Source organism: Vigna angularis, chromosome 10 (genome assembly GCF_016808095.1).
Source record: "Vigna angularis cultivar LongXiaoDou No.4 chromosome 10, ASM1680809v1, whole genome shotgun sequence".
In the NCBI taxonomy this organism is placed as follows: Eukaryota; Viridiplantae; Streptophyta; class Magnoliopsida; order Fabales; family Fabaceae; genus Vigna; species Vigna angularis.
This window is the reverse complement of record NC_068979.1, coordinates 27,792,167-27,809,215: the sequence shown is the minus strand read 5'-3', so window position 1 is coordinate 27,809,215 and position 17,049 is coordinate 27,792,167. Positions and strand designations below refer to the sequence as shown.

The window sequence follows — 17,049 nt, the reverse complement described above, 5'->3', positions numbered from 1 at the left end:
CAAATCGTATGTGATCAACTCAATTTGACTCTCATTTCCCGTATGTTTGTGTTTTTTATCAAATAAAGCATGGGACCAAGGTCGGCTGGGTATCTATGAATGGTTTGAAATTATAACACTGTTAGCTTAATAACAGAAAAGTAAGGAATCAAACTGAACCAATTAAAAATAAATTAACTAATTTGAAGTTCATAAATAAGCGAAGGAACAAAAATACTAATCCAACCATAAATAAAAGAACTGAAAAAGTAATTTAAACTTTCAATTTTAACTCTTAACAGACTATTTACACTTACACTATTAGTGTGGAGCAAGAAAAGCCTTATTTTTAATTAAACAAACATGTTCGACAAACATTAACTAGCAACAGACCTTACGTACATCACTGTCCACTAGAAAAGAAAATGATTGTTTTTTTTTCTAATAGAACAGAACCATTTAATTTTCTTTGAAAGAGCCTGAAAGATATTGATTGAGGTTATGTTTGAATCATTAAAATTGTGAGCACAACTATAGTCCTACGTAGAAGAATATACTATAGTATCGCTTTAAAACCCATGATTTTAAAAAATACCATGTTTTTTTAATTATTTGATTAATTCCTATAAATAAAACATCAGCTATTAGTTAGATATGTTGTGCAAATCTTTATTCAAAATCACAACTATCACATGTCTTAATCATAGTTTCGATCATCTTAATCATGAGGCCAAGTTTTACAAAAGATGTTTTTTTTTTTCTGGTTTCTGTAAGTCTTCAACATGAGAATTTATGTACACCTGCTAATAGTTCCATCTCACCTTTCAATAGCATAAAATCCAACGATAAGTGAAACTGTTGCTCAGCAGCCACCATCTGCAGGTTCAATGGAACTGAGCAACCCATTGCCTCTTAGCTGCATGCAATGATCTTCAGCATCAGATTGTGCACAGATAATCACTACTGACAATCCATTGTAATGCGCTTCTTGCATGATATTAACTGCATTATCAAGGGTCATTCCGGGGATGACCTTCATCAGTACTTGAACAACATATTCCCGTTTATTAAAGTTGTCGTTGTGCAATATTACACGATAGGGTGGTGCTGTTTTCCGTGATTTCCTGCACATCTTAGAAAAACCAGAATCAAATATGTTCTTACATTTTATTCTGCAAGGAAAGAAATAGTTACATGTCTATACATGATATCACAGAAAATTCAGCAAAACGCATGAATGAACAACTCAGCATCTAAGGCACTATAATTGGGTGCCTAGTTCCTTTTTTAGGGAGCAGGTTACGGCATAAACATAGGTTCATATTTCAAAATGACATTATTTTTGAAGAAAATGAGGAAAATACTAGTTTGATGCGAATCTGCGAATCTATTACCATTGTTCTTACCCAAGATCTTTCACCTGTTTTAGACTGGCTTTTAATGAAAATGACAACCCCTTTGAAAAATGAATCCCTTATTACTAACAAAAGGATCCTTTGAAAAAATTATCACTTTCTCATTGATTATTGGTAAACTAACTTCAAATATTACAATTTATTTTCACTTATTGAAATGAAAATTTCCTTATTAACTCATGCAGAAAAATAAAGTCGCAAAACAAAATTTGTCCAACTAGAAAATCTTAATTTGAAGTAGACAAAACTCCTGCTTACTTCAAATCAAATTCAGACTCACGGCCAGGGGCGACTTTCTCAATAACCGGCTTTTCAAGCAACCCTCCTCCTTTACCAGGTACTGCTGCCAATACAGCCACGGGTATGCAAATATTGGAGTATGGTCCTTTACAAAATGAAGGTGTGTCCCCTGTAATGCAAATCTTCAATATGTACAGTTGAAGCCCTTAACCATATAAATAGGATAGGATACAACATTGTTTCATTGATACAACAAAGTAGATAACGAAACAAATGAGATATAGTATGGGTTATAAAGAAAATAAAAAGCTCTTGAGACTTGAATATTTATTAGGCATAGATTCTAAAGGCATCACAAAATATGCTTAAATAAGAAAAACTACATGATCTTCCATACATAGGGAGAGGGAGACACATTTAACATAAACATTGAATTTAGCAAAAGAAATGAAAACAAAGACTCTGAAAAAAAAAGTGCAGGTATTAAATCTTCCAACTATTCTCAAATTTTTGCAAAACGTACCAACGAATAATTTTCTGGATCTAAGAATTAATATGTTAACTGCATGAGTTGAAAGTATTTGATAGGCAAGAATGGTAGTCAGTATGGTGACAATTGAACGTCTGAGTTCAACATATTACACAAAATTCTTAAAAGACTTGAGCCGATGCCAATCGGGTAACAAGCTTGTAGGCAGATTTAACAATTCCTATTAATCAACTTATCTCTAAAAACATATCATGAGATAGGAATTTATAAAATGACCAGTGTTTCAGGAACAATTTTATACTTCTGTTACGTTTCTTGATAGAAGAAACATAGTAATTGCAACTCACACAAACTAATTCACTGAAAAGACCTCGTGTTATTGATTTAGGATGGCAAAACAACATGTACAATGCCAAGGGACAATGTATCTCTCCTTACACCACTCTAACAATCCTCTCTACTCTCTCAAACAGAACAAAAACATGACCCAGGACAGAGGAACCCCCACCTATATATAGTCTTCCTATAGAAAAGACTAACTACTCAAAACCGCCCAACCACTAACTTCTTCTTCTCATATTTTCTTCTCACATAAACATTCCATTTCCAAACAACTTCACACATAAAAATATGTGAAGATAAACATGAATGAATTAGGTAAGTAAAACAAGATTATTGCATGATAAACAAAATTTGTTAAACAAACAAATAAAATGATGTTAGTCACTAAAAGTAGTTCGTGGAGACTACTACTAATACTTAGTTCGGGTGTTTTATTTTTCCCTTCAGACCATGATCAATACATATAAGATGGGAAGGAGAGAATTGAAACCAAACATGCCAACACCAGTGTAGAATATGCAGAGCTAGTTTAATAACATTACATAAGTTTCAAAGAATTCAATCCCTACAAAATCTACTATTTGATCAATGTCACTCTCTCTTTGAACTCACATATCCAAGACTCAAATTTAAGTAATGATGTTTACTATCTTCTAATGATATGTTCTTCCAAATTGCGATTGACAAACATACAAAGTGACAAATCTTTAGTCCGGATAACATTGTCACCAAGCCTGGCTGAATAATTGAGTTTTATAAAGGTGAAGAAATCAGGTGTCATAGTCATTCCTCCTTTCTACAAAGAAAAGAACGCATAGAACATCATATCCAAAAAAAATTAGAAAACCAATGTCAATGAATTTATATAAACAATAACAATAACATCATTCTTTTGCTTGGAAGAGTTTATCTGGGTGAAACCTCAAAACTTCATGCACTCCTCATAACATCAACTTATGATTACACATCAATTTGTTTTTCATAAATATACCTAATATTTGAGACTATATAGAACCACATAGACTATATTTTAGTTCCCTCAATACAAAGATATTTTCCATTCTAGTGCAACTGTTAAGACAATCGGTCACGTTATAAGTTTGCTCGGTTAGAAATAGTTAGCACAATCGTAATTTTATGAATATCCAATCACCAAAGCTTTATCCCTGAATTTCAGCTTCAGAACTACTTCCAATTACTACCCATTCACATTAGCCAACATATTCAACTAACAAAAAAGTTTCTTTCTAGAAAATGAAAATTCCACATAATAATAAACAAATCCCAATTCCCTTGAGCAACAGAAACTCGAGAACACTCAAAATATTTTGGAAAAAAAAGGAAAACAATACACATGAAACCACAGAGTCGAAGTGCCAAGAAATCGAAATCAGAAGAAAGAAGATGAACCTGGTTTGAAGACATGGTTGGGAGAGAGAATTCTCCCGCAAATCGCACTCTTCATTTTGATTGTTCGAGTTCTTTGATCTTTCTTTTCTTTTTTTTCCTTTTTGTTGGTTTTCTCATTACAATAAATAAATGAAGACATCAATAAAATAAAATAGAAAATTAGGATTGAAAATTGGTGGACCGAGGAAATGACACGTGTATCTTTGACACTCGATTCCGACAAGCAGAGTTCCTCTCATCTACATTTAATTTGGAAACATTGTTTCAATTAGGAGATTTCAATCATTTGTTTGAATTAAAAGATGAATTTGAAAGTCGACAAAAATAAATTTAAAGAGAAAAATAGGTTAAAAGTAAGATTATTTGGATTACAAAGAAAAATATAAGAAAATAAGAAAAAAATGGTTAAAGTTTATGAATAATGTGATTGATAAGAATGTTAAAAAAAATGTTTTGATAGAAAAAATATAGAAATCATTAAAGTGTTTTGAGAATAAATATAGAAATCATCAAAATTTTAAAGTTTATGAATAATGTGATTGATAAGAATATTAAAACAAATGATTGGGAAAATATTATTACTATTATTTAAAGTATTATTAATACTTTTATTATTATTATTATTTAAATTATTAATATTTCAATTATCATTATTATTATTTTCTTTCTCTTAATTTTGCCTAAACAAAAGCAAAGATATATTATTGTGCCGAACAAGACAATAATAATAAGAAAAGGCCATAAAATTCACCATGAAACCTCATCATCATTTCACCTTCTTTTTCATTCTATCATCATTGTTTCTACCCAAAAACTACTACTACAACCCAATTCCACACTTTCAATTAAATAAGGAGAATTCTCCCTTGGACCTATGTTACTAGAGTTCCTACCTCCAAACAAACTTTATTAAAAAATAAAAAATGACATGTTCTCACATAAAATACGATCATCATGTCTAGAAATCACAACCACAAAAATAGAAAGGTGAACTAACATAAACAATAATAATCATTTTCATCACATATTTAAACATATAATCACATTTTCAAAACATATTTAAACAAGTTTGTAACTCTCGCACATGCTTACCAATAATCGCTCCACCTCCGTGTAAAAGTCGATGTGAGACTTCCAACACACTTCCTTCACGCAGAGGTATAGACATCTCAAGCGTGATAGTAGAAATGGGTGGTCCGATAGTGGTTCGACAACGGGTGGAATAGAAATGCCCGAGAAACGAGAAATATTGTTAGGATAAGCTCTAACCATGGCTCTGATACCATATTAGAAAGTGGGTTTTAAGCATAACTCAACCCCACAAAACTGGCTTGTAAAGTGAGGTTTGCACCCCACTTATATATTATAATTTGGCCTTATCTCTAGTCGATGTGGGACTTTCAACACATAATACATCACATAAAAACAAGAAGGAAAGAAAGAAAACAAGAAAAAGAACGTAAGCTTCTCTTAACTCTTACTCTTCACTTCTTCAATCAGAACCTTCAAAACTCAATATTTAAAACTTTCTCACTTCTTCCTTGACTTGTGACGATTTCTATTAAAACTTTCTCCCTACACCTAATATTTCTAAGGGAAATAAAATATTTTATTCTCACTTATTATTATCAAATAATAACATATAACAATATTTAAGAGTATCTCATAATATCTCAAGATATATTTTAATTTGTAACAATATCCAAGAATATAAAATAATATATAAAATATCTAATAATATTTTTTCTAATTAAATAATTATTCACCAAATCTTATTTTTCAAGCTATAAACATTAATAAAAGCATAGTCTATAATTTTTCAAGCTTGTTTTTTGCAACATCCCCTTTATTAAGTTAGATGAGTCATAATAACATGCAATTTAAGAAGATAACAAATGAAAATAAATTACCAAGGTAAGTTTATATTAGCTCATCTATAATTGGGGTACTACATTTAGTTTTTGATTAACATGATAAGTTTTCATTATGCAATACAAGTGAGTGTTATTTGGATCTGAGTCACACATAACTAAAACAACTCAAATATTATTTGAACACGTAGTCACTCCTGGTTAAAAATTCAAGTATTGTTGGAACATAAGCACTCCTAACTAAAAATCAAGTATTGTTTGGAATGCATCCACTCTTGGTTGAAAATTTGACTATTGTTTGGACCTCAACTACTCATTACTAAAACACAGAGTATTTGTTTGGAACACAACCACTCTTGACTAAGAGTTTTAAAAAAGATGAGAGTGATCCAAGAGATCAAAAGGTTTTCACTCATTAGAAAGAAAGATAACATATTGTGACAATCTCAAAGTTTAATCACTCTACTATTTTGTAGTTTGAACACAAGCCATCTTCCGATAAAGATCTGGGCATACTATTTTTTTCACCGTTGTTTTGAATAACTTCCAATTGATAGAAATTTTTTAAACAACTGAGTTGAGAATAGTCTTTGCAAATAATTTTCTACCTTTTAAAAGTGTTCACATCAAATCTTCATCTTCATTACTTTGTTTGTTCACCCATGAATATAGGGATGCATTAAATGCAATACATCCAAGATTAAATGTTAATATCCCTTCCAAACAACATTCTAATAGCTAGCATGGCTCATTAGACATTGATCATAAATCCTTTATCCAAAATGAGGAAAGAGCATATGATCATACAAAGCAAATAGTCATCTAGAGTTGTCATAGGGAGCTTTAGAATGTGTATTGTCGTGAAGTTGTTTTAGCATGTCTTTTAAGAAATATTTTATATTGACTTGAACTTTGTGAGATCTTTTTGGTGGATGTGAAAATAAAAATGCTTTCTGCAACACAAAAATAAGTTCATTATTGTTTGTCAATTACAACATTAGCTTGTAGAATTACTTATATGCATGCAATTTAATGTAGTTCCTGCTTATTAGATAAAAACAAAAACACATTGCATGACAAACCTATTCCTTCTCTTATAATATGTTTTAAAATCTTTGTATCTTACTATTAGAACATTTATACTTTAAATTTTATTATTTTAAAAACACTTAATCAAAATAAATAAGATTTGATTTTCTAACAACTATCTAATCATGTTCATTTAAAAAGACTACACTCAAGTTCGTAAAAGAATTTGAAAATGTAGATTCAACAAAAAATAATAATAACAACAAATATTGAAATTTGATTTTGTTCCCATCATAAAGATATTCTAATATAAGTGATAAGTTGTCATTGATGCTATCAAATTAACACTACTTAACTATAGCTAGTTCCAGTGATCAGTGCGTTTGGATTAGAAGTTGGGTTGAACTTATGATATGCTCCACAATTCTACTGAGAGTTGGTCTTGCACGATCTTTGGTGAGGCTGACAGTGGCAATGTTAACTACTATAGGTGCATGGAGGACCTGCTCTAGTGCTTGTAGTGTTTTCTGGTGAGTGTAGGGGTGATCGTTGGTGCTGGCTGTGTGGTGTAAGGATATGAGGATGAAGATAATGATGTGGTAGACTCTGGTTAGTTAGATTTTTTAGTGAGGATGATGGACACGTGACAACTTGTCATTAGACAAGTTTAAAGATTGAGTATTGACACATGACATGTTCGAGTTGGTCAAATTTGTGAACAAATGACAACTTTTAATTGGGTTGAGTTATGAGTGGGTCCATTGCTGAAAATGTATAAGTGAATTAAGGAGTGTAAGACAAATGTTTCCAAAATTTACTTATTTTAACCTTATTTTAACCTTATTTTAGAGGTGTTTTATAATTTTGATCAATTTATATTTACACCTCCAAATATTAGAATGTCCAAAAAATATCTTATGCAAATGAAAAACTAATTATTATGAATAAACCTAATTACTATAAATCTTAATTAAATTAATCTTTTAAACACAAAATTTAACCGAAATTAAAAGTTAAATCAGAGGTAATATGCCTTCATCAATCAGTTTTCTAATCTTCCTAAATATAATCATAACATAATATAATTGAGTAATATTTGCTGCAAAGAATATTATTAAACAATTGATGATTTTTTCTTTGTAACCGCGTTAGTATAAATGATATTATTTAAGATGTTGGGGGTTATGAATAGGTAAATTAGACTTCTTTATAAAATATATAAATTATTTCTGCGTATATCAGACATGGTAAATGCATAACACAATTAAATTGTAATATTTAATTATTAGAATAAGTACGAAGTATTGATTTATACAAGTGGCAGTAGGTATCCTTTAATCAATTACTTTGGAAAAAAAAATTATTTTAAACCAACTGGTAATAGTCACTAGTACAAAAAAGACCTTTAACGTCACCCTTTAGACGTATGACCCTCGAATATCTAACGTAAAAAATGACTGGTGACATTTTTCGTAAATAAAACAACTATTTAGATGTCGGTTATGTAAGGGCCCGACGTCTAAATACTCACATACGTCGGCTCCCTCGAATAGACGCCAAAACTAAACGAAAAAGTTAAAAAAAAATAATTTTTTATTCTATTTAGACGTAATGTATGGAGGGAACCGACTTCTGAAGCACTTTAGACGTCTATTAATTGGGGGAACCGACGTCTAAACCCTAAACCCATAAATTTAAAAAGTCACTTTTTGACTCCATTTAGACGTCTGATCCCGCCACTCCGACTTCTGAAGCACTTTAGACGTCTGTTAATTGGGGGAACCGACGTCTAAACCCTAAATCCATAAATTTAAAAAGTCACTTTTTGATTCCGTTTAGACGTCTGATCTCGCCACTCCGACTTCTGAAGCACTTTAGACGTCTGTTAGTTGGGGGGACCAACGTCTAAACCCTAAATCCAGATATTTAAAAAGTCACTTTTTTACTCCGTTTAGACGTCTGATCCTGCCACTCCGACTTCTAAAGCACTTTAGACGTTTGTTAGTTGGGGGGACCGACGTCTAAACCCTAAATCCATAAATTTAAAAAGTCACTTTTTGACTCCGTTTAGACGTCTGATCCAGCCACTCCGACTTCTGAAGCACTTTAGACGTCTGTTAATTGGGGGAACCGACGTCTAAATTTTGGCATTAAAACATCGTGAACGCGAGACAACCGTTACGCGCACTCATTGTTCATCATCTTCGTCGCGTTTTCTCTTTACGGGTTACGCTTTTTAGGTTCGTTTTCTCACTTTTGCACCGTTTTAAATTAATTTTACTCCGATTACATCACTCTTTGATGCATTATCTTTCATTTGAACCGATTAAAATACATTTTCGTTAGGTTTTGGTGCAGTTATTCTTGTGTCTTTAGGCGGCGTTCTATGGCGGTGATTTCTTGTCTTTTGTACTCCTCCAATTCCTTCCACTACGTTTTTAAAACCATCCAATAAAAAAAATGTACAATACATTCTCTTCAACTAAAATATAAAGTTATAAACTCGAATCACCATTAGTCAGGAGCAACCTCAGAGACGTCTAACCTGTATGAATCGGACGTCTATATAGACGTCGGACCTATATAGGTCCGACGTCTATAAAGACGTCAGACCTATATAGGTCTGACATCTATAGAGACGTCTGACCTAAAGGGTCTGACGTCTCATTAACGTCACCGATATAGACGTCGGACAAAGATCAGATTTTAAAAGCCCAAAATAACAGACGTCTAAAGTCTTTTTTGCACTAGTGAGTGTTTATTCAATGTACAAATTATTTATCATCTTGGGTAAATAGTTGCGATAAGGGAAAAGTCGTTCTTAGATGGGGAAACTATTTTTCTTCTTTTTAATATTTTCGAAGTCTTGGAATTTGCAAATGAAAGTCTGAATTCAATACTATTAAAATTTTCTTCTAAAGATTAGAAAACAAAATATAGTTTAATTGGCATGTGCCTTTAATATATAAATACACTAAACTAATTGATAAATTTACATGGATCATGTTAGGTTCTGGTGAGCAAATTAAACTCTTATAGAAAGTATTGTACACATCAAGTCTTAATTCACTTTATTATTCAGATATTGTAAATTCTATATTATATCAATAAGTTAACATCTCAATAAGACACTAAATTGATTGATAGAAAGAACACTAGGCTTGCTGCTTGAATGAGGATAGACACCACAAATTAGATAATCTCCAACTTCGGTTTAATCAACTAGATTAATTGCTTATGCTTACATATTTTTTCAATAACATAACATAATTTTTTTAGGTGTAAAACTTATAAGTAGAAGAGTCAGCAACAATATTCCTTAAGCCACCAATAGTAGATACCAACATAATGCACACTCCAACATATATTGAACCCTGAGAAACACAAAAGAAAAGAGGGTAATTTCCAAAAGAAAACAACAATGAACTGTGATAATCTAACTTTGCATTCTCTTAGAAATGTTGAAATAAATCAATCATTACCCAATTGATGAACCAGTTGATGCTGAATCTCTTTGGCTTCTTGATGATCAGCCACATCACACTAGGAAGCTGAACAACCGACACGCCAACATTAATCTTCTGTGTTCTAAATTAACTCTTGTAAATTTGGTAGTTTGACATAAGCATGAGGAATGAGATGGTAAGAGAGCCTTACAAAGTATGAAGTAGGAGCAAAACCAAAGCCACCAAAGAACCCAAGAAGATCACCAAAGAAAGGGAATGTGACCCCAACAAATAATGTAAAAGCTGTAACATTTTAACAAGGTCTGGTTAGTTCAAGAATTTTCACACAAAATTGTTTTAGGTGGAAGATAACTCTGGTCTTAAACCAAAATGTAGATGGTTTCAAAAATCTCACCAACAAAAGCTGATCTAGCGACAAGTCTAAGAGATAATCCAGGAGGGAAGTTCAATCTTTTGACCATCGACCTCTCGATCAAGTCAAAAACAGGCATAGCATAAACCTGGAATCCAATGTTTCGACATTAATAAGGTAACATACTAGAGTAGTGTGAGCATGTGCTTGCTTGTGTTGTGTTTGTACCTGGTAGCTACCAACAACATGAATGAATACCATCAAGTTAGCTGAGGCTATGAGCCAAGCAGGTTTTTCAAATTCCATAAGCACATTGTCCTCAACATCTCTTCCAAAGGTCCAATATCCTACCAGTGCCAGTGGGAAATAGCATATAGCATTGATGAAATATGCACCTATAGCACCTCTCCACATTGGTATCTTTGAGGGCTTCTCAGGGGTTGATGGAATTGTGGCCTGAATTTCAAGGGTCACTGCATGGCCAGCAAATGCAAATGAAATTTGACCAAGTGCATTGAAGATTCTGAACATTAAGTCCGTAGAACTGGTTTGCTTGTATGCATAGCTAACATTGTCAACACGGCCTCTAGCCAAACATGCTACCCAAGCTATAGTTGAATAGCTGCAATCAAAGCATCAGAAGAGTAAGTTACTGCTTTTGAAAACAGTAGAATTCAACACAACCTAATTAGAAGCCACTGGATTCACAAAAAACAATGAGTGTTAAATAGTATATACTATATTTTATTTCAACTCATCCAACCATGTGTTCTAGCAAAGATCTTTTCTTAAAGTTGGATTTTTTCAACCGACTCTGCCAAGTTTTAAAAGTCATGCATGTGGCTCTGCTTGTTCACAAGCATAGCCAAAAGGGTAAATTTGATGATATCTTTCTACAAAATATTTAGGCTTCATCATATCAAATTCTGAAAATTCTGAGCTTCAGGGACAGTTTTCACATGGATAACTCATCCTGGGAAGAATCCAATCATATTTCTCCCTGGAATCTTCCTTACATGGGTGCAAAATGCCAAGCCAGCTCAGTAACCCCTCAAATCTGCTAAATATTGAATGATATAGTGATCATGATGGAAAGCTAGTGCCAGAAAAGTGAAGACATGGGTGGCTTTTCCAATGGTCCCAACATTTATTAAGGCCAAAAATGATCCTTGCATCAAAACATCTATTTCATAGTAATCAGAAAGATAGATATTCAATAATACAAAAGAATGGTCAGGACCATTATGGAAACTCCCCTAGACATGTGGAAATCAAGAAATACCTCAGTGACATCACTGCAGCTGCTAAAGAAACTCCTGCAACGGAGTTGAAATTGGGAAGCTGAGACAAGAGGAAATGGATGGCACCAAAAATGACAATCCACCAAGATTGCTTGAGTTGAGTACAATTGGTGCAAGCAATCTCCATGAACTTCTTCAGGCACTTCCCTCCGGTGACCATATAAACAATATTACACCCAACTTGCACAATCAGTTGCTGGGGCAGCACAATCCATGGTCCTAACTTTGGTCCAAAAGCATGTCTACCAAGATCAATGTAACGATCAAACCGGGTTCCGGGGACACACTCATGGAGTTGGATCATTTGCCACATTGAGTTTAAGGTCAGGCACCAAGTTAGAAACAGAATCAAGGTCCCTGGTACCCTTCAAAGATAAGGAAAAAGAAAACTAAGTTACATAATATATTTTGCTCAAGTTGCCACCTTTGTGGCATTTCAAAGACTTAAAGCTATAAGTTGCAGTTTACCATCCTAGATATGCCATGGCATAGGGCAGACTGAGCACACCAGCACCAATCATGGCTGTCACAGTGTGAAAAGTTGAGTACCACCATTTGGCATTGCGAGAGGGACCATTCTCCACCCATTTCTGATCTGATTTAGCTTCCTACAAGTGTAGAACATGCAACAACATGAATAAGAAAAGAAAAAAAGAAGATGACATAACAGAAGAGTGTTGTTTAGAAAACAAATATTGAGTAAACTACGTTGATAACAGTATAGTACCATTTCCTTAGAAGGGGGAGAAGAAGCTGAGACCATTTTGCAGAGGACTTTTGGTGAAATGTATGTCAGTTTTATGTGAAGCGGTTGATGCTATATAAACTGTTCCAAAGTTTATGCATTTATTAATGGTGAACAGATCATCATCCCTGCTTTCTGTGGTACATGCTTTTACAGTAGTCAACAATAGTCAATGTAGAGGAGCATTTGTGGAACCGTTTTGGTAATCCACTAACATCAATTCAGACCCATTTTTGTGTGTACCTAGTTCATATCCTGGCATCCTACATCACTGAAACATGTAATCTCTCCATCCAAAATGCTTAGTTTAAAACTTTCTTCACACATAAATATCATAAGTGATAGTATATTTTGGCTTAACAGGTTTCTCTCTCTCTCCATATTTAAGGAATTTATTATATGTAATCTTTCGATTTTCCTTATATCTTAAAAACATGTGTGGTGAGTAGAATTGAGATGCGAATTTATAATATATATATATATACAGAGGTGTATTAGAAGTCTTGTATCGACTAGAAGTAAGATCAATTTATAATATATTATAAATCAGAAGTTGAGTTAGGTTTAAAATTTATTTCTTAACGACGTTAAATTAAAGAAATCATTAAATTATATATATATTTTTCTAAAATTAAGGATTAAATATATTTTTATGTTTTCTTTTAAAATTAAATTAAATACTTATTTTCTTTCTACACTTTGTAAAAATTATGTAATAAATTATCACTAAAAATAATAAATGAAGTTAGAAAAGTAGTTTACATATAGAAAACATGTATATATGTTGAAAATCTCATTCTTAATAATACCCTTTACTAAGTGTATTATATACGTTGCAAGTAACAAAAATAATAGCATTTCAACTTAGTTTTCTTCAAAAGTTTGATCTTTTATACAGTGTTAAAACATGGGGGTATTTTTTTATGGATTACTTTTCCCTAACACATGGAATGCGGATCATAATTTAATCACTCTTTGGTGTAGTTAGGAGACAGCCACAAACTTCTTTATGTTTTTTTAGTGGGTTTAGAAAATTGGTAGAGGATTACATATAGGTGTAATGTAATGGTCCTTCCTAGTGGATAATACGTAATGAAATTGAGATGTATGTTTTCCCCTGATGCTAAGGACCTCTAAAATGTTGTTTAATTTTGGAATTGACCAATGATGGAAACATATTTCCGGTGAGTGAAAGGGATCCAAAATTTCATCATTACCCATCTTGACTTAGGCCTTATAAAAAAAAGCTTTTTAATTTCTGGTTGATGATTAAAGTTTAAGGCAAAGTTGGTGGAGATTCCATTGTTTGAAAAGATGATTTCTAATTTTATTTCCAATTCAATCTTATTTCATGAAATAAGTTAGTATAATTTGTTTCATCAAATTTATGACAAGTGCTATTATATTAATACATGATGCTTATTGGTCATATTAAAGGTGTTTTCGTTGAGAAGTTAACTTTTGATGTATTAATGTTGTTATTATTAATTTGATCAAAATGATGATATTGACTCGTTTTAAAAAAAAATAATTAAATTAGAATAACTTAAAGCAGGAAATCTTAAAAACTATTAATCTTTATAACAAAACTATTAATTTAACTAAAAAGTGATAGAAATAATAATGAAAATAATTTACATATTTTCTTTATTTCTGAAATTGTAATTCTAAACAGAGAATTATAATTACGCTTAAAGTTCATGTTGAGGATTTGATTTCTTTCAGTTTTACTTCTTTTTCAATATCCTAATATTTATTAAATGCCAAATTAACAAATTACAAATATTTTAAGGAGAACTTCGATAATCAATCTAATAAGTGAGCCAATTAAAGAAGTTTTAATTGCTTAATTTGATTAAACTTTCGAATTTGACCTTTTCCACTCGAATTAAAAGTCACTACTTTATTAAAGCTGAATTATTTTTTTAATTACTTCAGAGTATGTTATTTGAATAGTTGTCGCCATAAAAAAATTCATTTTATTTATATTTTGATAAATTTTATAATTTTTATCAAAGACACGTCGAATAACCTTTTTTCATAAGATTTTCAATAAAAAATAAGACAAAAAAAATTATATATATGACGTTCTTTCTGAATCAAAATTATTTGTAAAAAATATTTGAAAGTTTTCTAAATTCTTCATCAACATGTAAATAAATGATTTACTTTTTATTCTTAAATTAATCACGAATCATTTGTGGAAACATATGTTAATTATTGGAAGAATATATTCATAAAACTGAAAATAATATATGCTAAAGTAATTGAGTGTTATTAGTTGGTGACGCTGATGTTTGGTTGGAGGATCCATTCCTTCACATCACATCTGTCACATTCCTTTTTATGATTTATTTTTGTTTTTTATTCTTCTTTGAGAAACAGGAATTTCCAAAGCTATACTCACAGATTATGATTTTTTTTTCCCACTAACACACATGTTAATAAAAAGGACTGTTATTGTGATAATTTTTCTAATTTCTTATAACTTTTTATTTTTTATTTGATTTTATTTTTCTAAAATAGAAATTAATATAATTGTTCTTATATGATCGGATAATCCTACATGACCATTCAATCCTACTCTTTGCCTTTGAAGCTCTTCCTCGGACAATCTGTGTGTCTTGATCGGATGATGTCCAATTACTTAGCTTCCCATTTCGGTTCCACAATAAAGTTTCTATAAGAAACACTCTCACGATCAAATTAAAGTTATCTTGTTTTCGGATAAATAATCTATCAATACTAAAAAACTATCATTTTACCGTGAACATTATTTATATTTGTAAAAATGACATTTATTCTTGCATCTCATGTTTTTTTTTTTAAAATTTCAAATATATCCCTACTAAAATTAATAGAAAGGGAGAGAATGTTGAATGGTTTAGGTATTTTTTTTTTTTGTTTCGGTGGTGACTAGCAATGGTTGTTAGTGGTAAGCGTAAGCCGTGTTTGGAGTGTGGTGGTGATCATTGGTGACGGTGGAATAAAGTGTCACTCATCGTGTGTAAACTATTTTTTCTTTTTGAGTAATAATTTTATATGTAATTCATGAGTTTGGATTAATATATATATATATATATATATAATTGTGCAATTTAAAATTATACAAATATAAATAAATATTTAAGGCGATTTGAGTAGTTCTCTATTACAATTTTAAATCTATCTTTATGACTTTTAAAGGATTAATTAGTAAAAATTTTGATATTACGCACACCGAGACACTATATTCAGTATGAGTCAAAGTCATTGGGTGAAACATCCAACATTTTCTATCCCTTCGTAAGAGGAATGGTGACACTCGATTCTTTATCTCTACTCGAGACCTAACATCCCCTTCATATCGCAATACAAAGAGTTTTAACCCTCGACAAAAGTAACAAGGAAATAACAAGGCTTATGCTCACACAACCACATTACAAAGTCATATATCATATAATAGTGAGCAATAATAATCAACCAAAACATAGGCCAATCAAAATGACAATTAACCAAAACATATGCTTAAATTAATTTTTACTAAAACACCCTCCTGAAATTACTAAGTTTACACCCATGTTCACTAATTTTATATTTCTAGAACACCCCCTCAGTTTACTAAGTATACATCCACAAATAATCAAGCTCACACCTTTTTCTACCAACCTTAACCATGGACCCCACTAGTCCACAATTAATAAAAATAAAAAGAATACTCTCTCTCTAACATGTGTGGACCTCATTAGATCGAACTGACTATTAAGGAGGTTGGCCGAGCTGTTGAGAAGCTTGGCTACACTTTCTTTCGCTCATCTAGAACATGTGGGAGGGTATTTGCGAAAGACACTCTGATAGTTAAGTTAATATGTAACCATCCAGATGACTAAAGATGCATGTTGTGTGTATGTTTCTTTAAAGTCATACTTGAGACCTTTATATAATAGTTGAGATGAACCTTTACCTTTTACTGACCTAATGGTTACGCAATCGTACCTTAATGTGTATTAAGGAGTTAATCTATTGATGGATAGACATTAGGATGCTCAACTCATGGAGGGAATGGTCAGGTTGTTGAACAAGCCGGTTGAGAAGTTGTGGAGCTTGGTCATGTTGTGAAAGGGGTTGGTCGAGCTGTTGTGGAACTTGCAGTGGAAAAGGCTGGTCAAACTGTTGTGGAGCTCGACCATGCTACTATAGATGCATACCAAACTATTAAGAAGCTACGTTATACGGGAGGCTGGCTAGATTGATGGAGCTTGGTTTGAGAAAGACTAATTGTGCTTGCGGAAGGAGACTGACTGATGGTGGAGTTCGGTCCTATAAAAGACTAGCCATACGGTATATTTAGTGCTGTCAAAATGGGTTAGAACCCGCGGACCAACCTGGCTAACCACGGGTTCGAGCCGGATTGGATTTGAAAAAAATG

At 32.1% G+C, this 17,049-nt stretch overlaps 2 protein-coding genes across 3 annotated transcripts; both read right to left on the bottom strand.

The window, feature by feature from the left end:
* Window positions 1-623: 623 nt before the first annotated feature.
* LOC108334718 (ATP-dependent Clp protease adapter protein CLPS1, chloroplastic) lies at window positions 624-3,993 on the bottom strand. Of its 2 annotated transcripts, XM_052870106.1 has the most exons (4): window positions 3,877-3,984; window positions 3,160-3,262; window positions 1,653-1,803; window positions 624-1,103 (listed from the first exon to the last, which is right to left on the bottom strand). In XM_052870106.1, the coding sequence occupies exons 1-4, from the start codon at window positions 3,889-3,891 to the stop codon at window positions 842-844; spliced, it is 531 nt and encodes a 176-aa protein (XP_052726066.1). In that variant the 5' UTR covers window positions 3,892-3,984; the 3' UTR covers window positions 624-841. The 2 variants fall into 2 exon arrangements, with proteins under 2 accessions (XP_052726066.1, XP_017426128.1); XM_017570639.2 differs by lacking the exon at window positions 3,160-3,262 and having other exon boundaries at window positions 3,877-3,993.
* Window positions 3,994-9,821: 5,828 nt separating this feature from the next.
* LOC108335313 (lysine histidine transporter-like 6) lies at window positions 9,822-12,996 on the bottom strand. Its single transcript, XM_017571303.2, has 8 exons — window positions 12,624-12,996; window positions 12,365-12,504; window positions 11,878-12,261; window positions 10,824-11,217; window positions 10,638-10,743; window positions 10,434-10,525; window positions 10,259-10,327; window positions 9,822-10,150 (listed from the first exon to the last, which is right to left on the bottom strand). The coding sequence occupies exons 1-8, from the start codon at window positions 12,657-12,659 to the stop codon at window positions 10,052-10,054; spliced, it is 1,320 nt and encodes a 439-aa protein (XP_017426792.1). The 5' UTR covers window positions 12,660-12,996; the 3' UTR covers window positions 9,822-10,051.
* Between the last annotated feature and the right edge of the window lie 4,053 nt (window positions 12,997-17,049).

Bases quoted from the DNA above. Each gene is read 5' to 3' on its own strand.
- LOC108334718 (XM_052870106.1), bottom strand. The intron at 1,804-3,159 runs GTATGTTTGTCA...TTTGCATTACAG, and splicing joins GACTAAAGATTTGTCACTTT to GGGACACACCTTCATTTTGT. The intron at 1,104-1,652 runs GTAAGCAGGAGT...TAAGATGTGCAG, and splicing joins GAGTCTGAATTTGATTTGAA to GAAATCACGGAAAACAGCAC.
- LOC108335313 (XM_017571303.2), bottom strand. From the start codon at position 12,659: ATGGTCTCAGCTTCTTCTCCCCCTTCTAAGGAAATG. The intron at 11,218-11,877 runs GTATTTCTTGAT...CTTTGATTGCAG, and splicing joins GCTGCAGTGATGTCACTGAG to CTATTCAACTATAGCTTGGG. The intron at 10,151-10,258 runs GTAATGATTGAT...TGTGTTTCTCAG, and splicing joins TCAACTGGTTCATCAATTGG to GGTTCAATATATGTTGGAGT.